General features: G+C 38.9%; 1 protein-coding gene across 5 annotated transcripts in view; it reads right to left on the reverse strand.

The window, feature by feature from the left end:
- The window catches only part of LOC145670488 (uncharacterized), a 31,221-nt gene extending 20,171 nt beyond the window's left edge, over positions 1-11,050 (reverse strand). Inside the window, exon 1 of one of the 5 annotated variants that reach the window (XM_081739243.1) lies at positions 10,684-10,836. Coding sequence is in view for 2 of the 5 variants with exons in the window: in XM_081739215.1 (XP_081595341.1) it covers positions 10,875-11,007 (133 nt within the window). In the remaining 3 variants the exon portion in view is untranslated. Of the gene's footprint in view, positions 1-7,309; positions 7,383-10,598; positions 10,837-10,861 lie in introns of those variants that run through there. The other 4 variants (XM_081739233.1, XM_081739252.1, XM_081739224.1 and 1 more) reach the window with 4 other exon arrangements.
- Positions 11,051-11,499: the final 449 nt, after the last annotated feature.

An 11,499-nucleotide genomic window follows, 5' to 3' on the forward strand; every position in this document is an offset into this window, starting at 1 on the left:
CATATCGAGATGTCAAACAGATACGAAATGGTGGAAACCGTCATATCCGCTATGTGTGCTTGTTACATTACCACCAGGTGACCAACAATGAAATGGTGGATATGACGTGGAGGGAAGACACGTCGGGAGGTGATTCCACAACTGGAAACAAAGAAACAAGCCCATATGAACATAGGTCGACAAAGGCGGCGTGGTCCAGCAAGAACCGGGCGAAGTAGAATATCTCTCGAACGAAGAGAGAGAGATTGACGTCGATAAAAAACAAAAGAATGAAAATCAGACCAAAGGGAAACGATGGTGCAAACCGAATGGCTCACAGGAAACTGTGCAAGGGGACTCCACACAGAAAGACGGGAAGTCATCAAAGCAGACATGTTAGGGACAGTGCAAAGTAACAGAAACGTATGTACGATGGCATGTGACGCAGGGCTTACTTACGAACGGTGGGTTGAGAGCTGGAAAATGGGGATTTCCCACTCCAGCGTCGGGAGCAAGGCAAGGGAACACCGCTGGACATGATGTATTGGTGCGATGGTACCGCAACAAGCAGAGTAGGCGCTGTACAGTTACCGTAGTGATATGCGAAGTGGGCGAAATCTTCCCCCAGGTGGTGTTTTCGATTTCAAAGGGGACGTGGGAATAAAAAAGGCGAGTGAGGGCGAGAAACTATTAAGGTGCGTTAAAAATGTCATGATCTGTTCGACGTTTTCGGGGGGAAGGGAAGGGGGCAAAAGATGACCATTGTAGGACGACAAACAAGCCTTCCTTTCAGGATCCTACAGCTAGCTTGGGACTTCATCCCGAGACCCGGTATGTGGCTCGGCCTACAGCCTTGATTGCATGCGTCACAAACCAATCAAGACTTAGTTGAAGACTCTAAACCGTTTGTCTGGATCGTCACCCCAGTCTTACGTTAAGCCTTGTTCATCGGTGGATTGGTTTCGGAGGGGGCGATCAGCGAAATTGCATGCACGCAAGGAGGCGATAGGCTCGAAAACGTTGAGAACTAGTGGACTCGGCAACCGCGGGTGGAACAACGTGGCTTGCAAACAGGAACAATGACAGCCACACTTGGACGGTTCAAGGACATTGCACGGTCACAAACAAACGGCTATAGCTCATATATAGATAAAACACACTACATACGTACTTTGTAGATTTGCTGCAAGAGGGCTCCAGGTTGCCAGTCTAGGTCACTGCGATGCACAAGGAGTTAGTACTGAAAAGATAGTGAGTGCACACCAACAAACAATACATCGCCGAGAGCAGATCTATCTTGGCCATGCAGTTCAAGTGGGAAACTAGTACGTTGTGTGTTGTGACAATGGCCGATTACACCAATCAGAAACAAGCTGAGATGGTTTTCGTGTATGGGGAAGCAGATGGAAATGGTTTGCAGGCAGCACGATTACACAACGAATGATATCCGAATAGACAACAACAATATCATACAACGTTTGCAGCCCTGTTACATCGTTTGTGAGTGATGGGAACGTTTCGCCCTCCCATGTATGACACGGGAAGATCACATGAGGAACGCACTCTGCATGAGGAAGAACGTATTTTACGACATGTGCGCAATGACCCGAGTGTAAGTTGCAGGGAGCTTGCCCGCCGGCATAAATGTCAGCTCCGAGAGGGTGTTGCCATTCCTGCATGCCAACAACTTTTACTCCTATCACTTGCAACGGGTACAGAGTCTATCGCCAGGGCATTTCCGTCCCAGGCTGGACTTTTGTACGCAGGTTCTCCATTTGGTGCAACAACTGTCGGGTTTGTCTCCTCCATTTTGTTCACCGATGAAGCCCAATTTGGAAGGAATGCTATCCACAATTACCATAATAGTAATTTGTGGTTTGTGGATAATCCACATGGAATGGTACAGGCCCGCCACCAGCACCAGTTTCGTATCACCGTGTGGGCAGGGATTCTGGGTGACCATCTCATTAAACCAGTTGTTCTTCCACAACGAGTCACTGGGCCTATCTATCTGGATTTGCGCAAGATACTTCCCACACTTCTGAAGGATGTGTCGATGGTCTTACGACAACGCATGTGGTACATGCACGATGGTGCCCTGGCGAATTTCTGTCGTCCAATGCGAGACTACTTGAACAGGATATTCCCGGGCAACAGGATCGGCCGTGGCGGTTTATGTCATGGCCTGCCGATCACCGGATGAAAACGCTCTGGATTTTTACTTATGGAGGCATCTCAAAACTGTTGTTTATGATACTCCGGTACCTGATGTCCACACGTTGGAACAACGTGTCCAAGTCGCATATGACGCTTTGGAGGAAGAGCCAGCAACGTTTTGATGTGTGCGTCAGTCTGTGCGACGACATATGAACGCCTGTGTTTAGAGTGGTGAACGTCATTTTCAACATCTGCTTTAGTGTTGCTACAGGTATGCCTGTTGTATGACTTCAGTAACCTTTAGTATCATTCTGTGTGGTAGTTATTCATCACGGATACAAGTCTGAGCAGTAGTGTACCATCCTTGCAAATACAGTCCATGTTTGCCTATATGTCTGTACTTTTGACCATGTCCTCCACGCCTCGGTTGTCTACTCGGTCGGGCCTATAGCGATTCTCAACTCTCCAATGTCTGCGTACTCTGCTTGTTGCGGTACCGTTGCACCAACACACCATGTTCAGCGATGTTCCTTTGCCTTGCCGCCCGACGCTGGAGTAGGGAATCCCCATTTTCCAGCTCTCACCCCACCGTTCGCACGTAAGCCCTGCGCCACACATCATTGTACATATGTCTGTGTCACTTTGCACTGCCTCTAACATGTCTGCTTGGGTGACTCCCCGCCTTTCTGTGTGGGGTCCGCTTGCGCAGTTCCCTGTGCGCCACTCGGTTTGCACCATCGTTTCCCTTTGGTCTGATTCTCATTCTTTTGCTTTTTACTGACGTCAATCTCTCTCTTCGTTACCATGGTGATTGCCATGTTGTATTCTAAACAAACGCATGAAGCCATAGGAATACTATGAAGTATACTGTTAATAAGAACACACATTTAATAATTTTAGAATATTTTGAAGACAAAGTAAAGTTGACAGGAAAAGATACAGATTGAGAATATGAGTCCACTATTTAGAAAAGTTTCGAGTGAAATATAGTAATTAACGAAGTAACATATAAGGAACCTTTTTCTACAGGGGGCACATCTCTAGATAATCTGATAAGATAGGAATTGCATAAGTAATCCCAACGCCATTACCAAATAATGCACAATGAACAAAAGCAACTACACGCAATGCAAATAATCGTAAGGTACAGACTGACGAGCTATCGGCATAATGAAAATAGAACAAACGTTTGATTTGTCTGCAAGAAAAAATAATAGTCCACTTTGAAAACCTTGATGTTAATTATTGGCATATTCAAATATTTTACGCCCACCGTTTAAAATATGAGTACATAGTTACAGTGGCTACAAAATAAAGAAACAATCAATCAAAAAACAAAAAAAAAAAAAAAGACACGAAGCTTGTAACCATATGCGTTCTGAGAATTTTCAATTTGGACCAATTTCTGGTCAATTAATATGCATCGGATCTTTCCTTATATTTCCTACTTACCTTAAAAATATAACAAGGAAACATCCAGTTATGATTGGTTCAGTATAAGTTTTAAACACTATTTTTGTAGATCTACACGTCTGGAATGTAATGTACCGATGGTACTACGTAAAAATTTTCCACAATTATTTAAGTTTAATATCCCATAATAAATAAGCTAAATATATTTTGACACTTAACGTAACTTCTAAATGTATAAAACACAAAATCTGCGATATCAGGGGAAACATTTCACTTTCAACGCTTGACATATTTTGACATATTATTTACCAAACTGCTTGCTTTTTCTATGTTTTCGTAGTTTCATTCATTGTAATCTTTTAAAAACAAATACAAGTGTTTATTTTAATTTGATGTTTGCAATCCGGCAGTTAACACGTCAATGTTTTCGCTTTGTACTTAGGTTCTACGGCCATGTTGTTTAGAAAATAAAACTAAGATCACCAAAGCAACGAGACGGATGTGACGTCACACTATTTCAGTCTATTCTACTTCGCCCGGTTCCTGCTGGACCACGCCGCCTTTGTCGACCTATGTTCATATGGGCTTGTTTCCTTTTTTTCAGTTGTAGAATTACCTCCCGACGTGTCTTCCCTCCACGTCACATCCACCATTTCATTGTTGGTCGCCAGGTGGTAACGTAACCACACATAGCGGATATGACGGTGTCCACCATTTCGTATCTGTTTGACATCTCGACATGGCACACATGATTTATGGTTATGAAATAGGAAACCTATTTTGACGTCTCTTTCCTTAACATATTCTCCAGGAATTTCTACGCACTTGTGGGGAAACAGTTTCGCACGGATTTCACGATTGTGACATAAGCATTTCTGCATAGAACAGGTTTGGTTTCTTTGAGAGGACCACGCCGCCTTAGATCTATCACTCAAGCTCGTGGCGCTATAGCGGTCTAAAGTTCCTTTCCCCCGTTTTCGGCGGCCTATAACTCCGAAACTCAGCACTTTTGATCCCAGGTTCACATGAACGGTTTTTCTTATTCTGGTGTAAGGAACCACCTCCCGAAGTTTTTCGGTGGTTTCCAACCACCCTATATAGGGTATACATATACATATACATATACATATATCGGGTGTTCTAAAAATGGCGCCCACGGACCACAAAGCACTATTCTACAAGCCAAAATAAAGCGAAAATGTTATATGATGATTTGCTGTCCGGGGCCTCCTTCAACCGCTATGGGGAATCAAAATTTCACAATGTGGCAACGTCGCAGATTAAACTTTGAGCCATTACCATTACTCTACGAATACAGCAAATAGGTTGAATCGATTGCTACACTGATAAGTGATGCTAGTGTCAACCAATATCGACTTTAGCTGCTATCTGGAAAGAATCGATATAATTTTTTGATAGATTGGTAGCTCTAATCTATGGTACTTTATTTGGGACGTTGCCACATAGTGCAATTTGTGTCTCCAGACGAAAGCTCGAAAGGTATATATATATATATATATATATATATATATATATATATATATATATATATATATATATATAGCTTTATTTTAACTTGTAGAATAGTGTTCTGTGGTCCGTGGACGCCATTTTTAGAACATATATATATGTGTGTGTGGTTTACTGGTTGCCTAAATGTACTCTGTCGGGCAAGAAAAAAATGCCTCAAATACCATAAACCAACAAAAGATACTTTTCTTAATAAATTCTTCTTGTGCTGCTTACATCTCGTCCTCTGTTCGGGAAACATTTAATCCTACGCTCCAGAGAGTTCAAGTTTACAAAATTTTAAATTTATAAACGGCTATTTTGGGTATAAAGTTAATTTAACATCATTACTCAGAGAATACTTTCTTTCTTTCCTGTTGTATCATGTCAAAATTTTTAACCTTAAGAAAGTTGTGAATAGGATTTTAAACGTTGTTTTTCTCTTGAATCTAAGCAGCCTCTGTAAATGTTATACATCGTTATAATAAAGTTTTAGTTAATTCGTGAATTTTAAATGATAACTAGCTGAACCTGCGCTCTCTACACAGCGCATCATTTACATATGAGCATGAATCTCCTTGTTATTCGTCACAACATCTGTATATGTCCCTTTACAGATACAAGTGAAAGACGTCTTCATTAAAATTCGGCAAGGAGTACTATAAAGGGGATATTTTTTTCGATTATTTTTTTCAATATCTCGCACCGTTTGCAAAATTTGAACCTATTTCTAGTTAGAGTTTCTATATCATGTATGATCAGAGTCTTCTTTCTTATTGCAAGCTGTATGTAATAAGAAAACACATTACACAGAAAATTAATTATAAAGTCAGTGATATATATGGTGAACACTCCAAACAAAAAAGATTTACACGTATCTTAGACCGGAGAAATGGTTATCCTTCGTTTTTCATTATCATTTGATCATGAAACATACATACACTAACCCCGGATACAAATGTGTCGTGTTGGAATGTATAACTTGCATGATATGATGCTTTATTTTTTAAAATTTCAACACTTGCAGTGTACCTCTAAAAATGTAATAAAGAAATAATAGTCATATTCTTTTAAATATTCAGTTAGAACTGGATATTCTACACAAAATTTGGAATCGGTCAGTGAAAACGGCACGTTTCTAGCACTTGTGGTTTTCGAGATCTCATTGTCGACAGGATTGGAGGCAAACATATAAACCTAGCTTCTTAATGTATAGATTTTGTCCCACGAAATATATTACATCATCAGAACAGTTATTGCTAATAACACTGTTAAACATTTTAGTAAAACATTTTTGTTGGTGAAAGTTAATCTCATTGCTCTATAAACAATTCATTAGAACTGGAGCGCGTTCACCAATATGCACTTTTCAAATTGTCCAATTGCATGACAGATTTTCTTTGGTTCTTGATTTTTTTTTTTTCAGTATCTTCTGAATTAAATATTTTTTCCTGTTATAATGACAAAATCAGGTGGAGCTTTCCATTAAATTTGAGATATACTTTTAGAAACCTAAAATATCCCAGGCAAAAGAACCGCGGAAAGCAAACCATTGTTCTTTTCTTCGAGCCCTTGCATCTGTATGAGCAACTATAGAACCATTCAAGATAGACGTAAGCGTACACTGCGTGATGGTTGTATTGTTTACATGCTGCAGTACTGGGTTGGGATGACGTGTTGTCACATCACATATGTTTTTCACAATTATCTTAGATCTCGACAAGAGAAACACAACAGCATATATATATATATATATATATATATATATATATATATATATATATATATATATATATATAAATCGCAGTCGGAGTTTTGGAACTTCAAATAATTGCAATTGTTAAGTGACATTAAAATTACGGTAAAATTGAGAGTATTTCAAGTTTTAATTTTTTCTCTCGTGTTGTGTTTCTCTCATTGAGATCTATAATAACTGTGAAAAACATCTTTTGATACTGCAACGCTTCTCAAGTGAAAGTACCAAAAAAAATTTTAAAAAATCGCAATTTTCTGAAGTTCCGGAACTTAGATCGCTATTTATTTTTAAACCATCCTGTTCAAGTTCTATGATAATTGTGATATATATATTAAATGAAATCTTTCAGTTTAAATACCCCGTGTATGACCTTTACGCTTGGGGTGATTGAAGAAAGTGAGTGATTATGGAAGAATTAGTGGAATGAGAATGTGGGAGGACACGGAATTACCCGAGAAAACCAAGGGATAACGATGTTGTCCATTACAAACTTACCTGGCCGCGCATCGAAATAAGAAGCCCATGCATCAGAGGTAAGCGCTCTACAAATGAGTCACCGTGCTCTCCAAAAATACTATTCATTCTATAATGCCTGAAAAGTAGCAAAATAAAAGTGGAAGTACCACAGAATTCCGACTATATGCAGTTCTGAAATCAGATTTTTTTCTCTCTCTCTCTTGTACCATTGTGTAGTTAACTGCTGTATCGCGGGACCGATTTCAGGAAATTCATCAGGTGAATGAAGGATTCATTTTGGTTTGTGAGGAAGAGTCAGTGAAAGTCACGTTAGGGGAATAGTTGAAGTTATGAAAGTGATTGTTGTTAGTGGTGAATTTTGATAATGTAAGCAGCACTGTATGTGAAGATGGAAGCGACTATTTGTAGGAGGGGTACACTTTGTCATGAAATGGTGTATATTTCTATACGATTGTACACGCTTTTCTACTCGCAATTGGAAAATCTACACGTCTGTTTTGAAGATCTAACCTAATTTATTAATTTTTGTACTTTTTTTCGATTTTCGTGTGATCCGGCGATACAGCAGTAATGCTTGTCATCGAAACTTATGACAATTGTGAAAAACATGTTTGATGCTACAACACTTCACCCCAACCCAGTAGTGAGTAATGGTGGTACTTAACAGATACGTTTACAACCAGGGTGGAAAAAAATCATGATTTTTTTCAAAAAAATCATTTTTGTTGATTTTTTTTATTTAAATCGATTTTTTTGATTTAAATCAAATCTTTTTCTTCGTATAATACAAGTCGCGAACTGAAGAAAAAACATTAGGAATTAGTATTAAATGTTAATTATGCCATTTAAGTGAAAGTATTGGGTTTTAATTTTGAATTAATTTCCAATCGTTAACCTATTTCAATCCCAAACAATGTTTCTTAAGCATTAAGGAAAAAGTACAGCAATGTATATCAATATGACACTTTTCTTTTCACGAAAGTTACTGATATTTGGCAGGGGCATATTTTTAAACAATTCGAACTAGCTAGCGGCACGAAATGCATATAAAGTACATAAATTTCGCCCAAAATGACCTATGGAACCCGAAGGTTCAATGCCATGTTCACAAAAGCCCTCCTGACTTCTATCCTTAGTCAACTGAATCCAGTTTCTATTTTGTATTCTTATTTCTGCGAGATCCATCTTAATATTGTCCTCCCATCTGCGCCTAGGTCTTCCTAATGGTCGTTTTCCGATTGGACTTCCAGTTAAAACTTTGAAAGCGTTCCTACTTTCTTCCATTCTCGCTACATGTCCTGCCCACCTGAGCCTCCAAGATTTGATGACCCTAAAAGTGTTTGGTGAACGGTATAAAATTATGCAGTTCCTCATCATGAAGTTTTCGCCATTCCTAACGTCCGTTCCTTTTGGTCCCAAATATTCGTTTCAGGATTTTATTCTCAAATACTTGCAGTCTGCCCTCAGCGTAAGCGACCATGTTTCACAACCATACAGCACAACAGTCATAATTATCGTTTTATATATTTTAAAACTTCAAATTCCTCAACACAATTCGCGACGATAAGAGATTTTGAACTGAATAATAACACGAATTCCCTGCTTTTAGTCGATATTTAATTTCTTCGTGAATATCGTTTTCTGATCCTATATATTACCCGATGGCAGAACTTTCTTTGTCTTTATGCGATGAGCTTTTGTAAGTCAAAACTTTTCTGCGGGAATTCCAAAATAAAAAAAATCAAGATGATCAGTTCCAGCAGAAGAAACACTTGTGATTGTTAAAAATATGCTTTAAGTGACGTGAAAAACAGTTCAAATGCGAGTCGTCCGTGCATTTAAGACATCTATACATAGCAGACACGTTTTTATACTTTACTGTTGGCTATTTTATTTCCTCTGACAATTTTTCCTGCACAGGCGCGGCAAATTTTCTGCGATCACATCGCAGATCGCGGCATGTTCTGCAATGGGGTCAAGTATCCACTTTATCAAAAGTATTATTCGATATTTTAACGCATCTAAAATTTATCGTATTACGACTCCGAGGAACTTCTATGTATTTAGTACATAAATTTTATTTTATTTTTTTTGGTTCGGAGAGGGGATCGGGCCCCTCTAAATACGCCCCTATTATCTGGAAACAAACAAATAGACGTGGACACAAAAGAGTTTTCATCTTAAATGTCCATGGTGATTTCCCCGTTGGAATAGAAATTTTAAAACCCTGTGTTACAAAGAAAAGAAAGCAGGGTTCACCCGTAACCCGTTCAAACGGGATTTTCCCTGATCGTTTCCTACATGATACTCGTTTTCATACTGTGCTTACATACATTTGAGTCTCATTGTATTATGATTATTATCTTCCATAATCGAAATAACAGAAGAGAAACGGGATTTTACTTACTTTCACTTTAAATTAATTCATTTTGGAATTTGATTTAAATCAACGATTTTTATTAAAAAAATCAAGTGATTTAAATCTTGATTAAAATCGTGATTTAAATCAGACTGATTTAAATCAATCCACCCTGTTTACAACAATAAATAGCCTTTTCTTTCGTCTACGCGCATTTGTGTACGTCGAATGTACAAAGTTCTGAACACGTATCAATGTAGAAATTAGGTTAAGCAATGTCAGCTGGCTCCATCCGGAGACTTCGGCGTTGCCTCCGTCACCATTTGGCACCGCCCGGTGCCTTCTGTGTACGGCTTCCCTACCCTCACACGATCTCTAACCCATGGTTAGAGATACGAATCCTTAGTTAGTTCAAGAAATAAATGATTCTGCAGGCAGTAGTGAACAAAAAAATAATTTAGGGCCTATGTTTCGCAGAAGGGGCCCAGCTCTTTTCTCTAAAAAAATGTTACAATTTTGATAATTTCTATTTACATTCGGTTAGTTTAACTTATGTTATATTAGTGTAGGGGTCCCACATAATTTTCTAAAAAATGATAGAATTTCGCTGATTTCTACTAACATTAGGTTAGTTTAGGTTAGCTTCGGTTAGTTTATGTTAGATTAGGTTACGTTATGTTATGTCTTAAGTACTTGCATCATTCATTTCTCCTGTAAATTTTGTTTTTTACGTGCTTCTGGACCCCTTGTACTAAACATACTCCGAATTTAGAGTTAAACCCTCCTAAAGCGTATCTGCAAACAGCAATACAAATCCAACTATACGAAACTGTTTAAAACTACAAAGAGTAGATTTCGTGAACGAAGAAGTGAATATGCAATTAAGGCAAGGTTCTAGAACTCCGCATCTCCATTGAGTTATAACAAAGGAAGTAACTGGTTACTAACCTGCCTTCACTCGCTCGGCATTACTATGTGAATGGAATATTGAGCTTTGATAAAGAAACTATCCTAGCTACTAGTCCACCTTTACCTGAGTGTGTGGACCATCATTCTAGAACTTTCCCTGCAGGTAATATATGGACAGGTCTGCATTAACATGTACACCTTTGTCCCTCACAAAAATGACCAAATAACAGTACACATCGATTCAACTACATCAACATTGATTTGACACAGTCCCTTAGTGGTCAGGAATGAATGTCACTTACTAGTATTATCTACCTTTGACATTTAATATTGCTGCAATTTCTCGCCATGTTTTTATTCTTTCATACGCATCTCGATAATGTTCATGCTTGTTATCATATAAATGCTTATGTTTTCGTACGAGAGAAACAAGTTCCTTGTTGTCCATGTTGTCTTGTATTGTCGCAAACCATTACCGGTCAAATAGGTAGGTGCACCAGCTCGCTAGGCATGTGTGCTACGAATGCAAAAATTGTCAAATGTGTACCTCACACGGAGGATTTATGATTCAGAAACAAAATTGAAAATGAAATGAAATCTTTAAGTTTAACGTCCCACAGTTATGCCGGTTTGGCTAAAGGAGACAGTGATAATGAGAGATGAGTGAAATGGTGGAATGAAGGTGGGAGGAAACGGGAGAACGCCGAGAAAACCCACGAGCACGGTGTTTGTTCACCACAAAGTCCACACGGCGCGAGCTGGGATCGAACCAGGGACCCCAAGCACCGGTGGTGAACGCTCTACCACTGAGCCACCGCGCCCCCTAGAAACAAAATTGAATAAAGTACAGGATACAATTGGAAAGAAAGGACACAATCAGGAAAAAGGTCAAAATCGGGAAAGGAGTTCAGACAGTGAAAGAGGTCTGAAAGACAAGTTG

The sequence above is a fragment of the Thermobia domestica genome, chromosome 2, assembly GCF_964235325.1.
Source record: "Thermobia domestica chromosome 2, izTheDome1.hap1.1, whole genome shotgun sequence".
Classification (NCBI taxonomy): Eukaryota; Metazoa; Arthropoda; class Insecta; order Zygentoma; family Lepismatidae; genus Thermobia; species Thermobia domestica.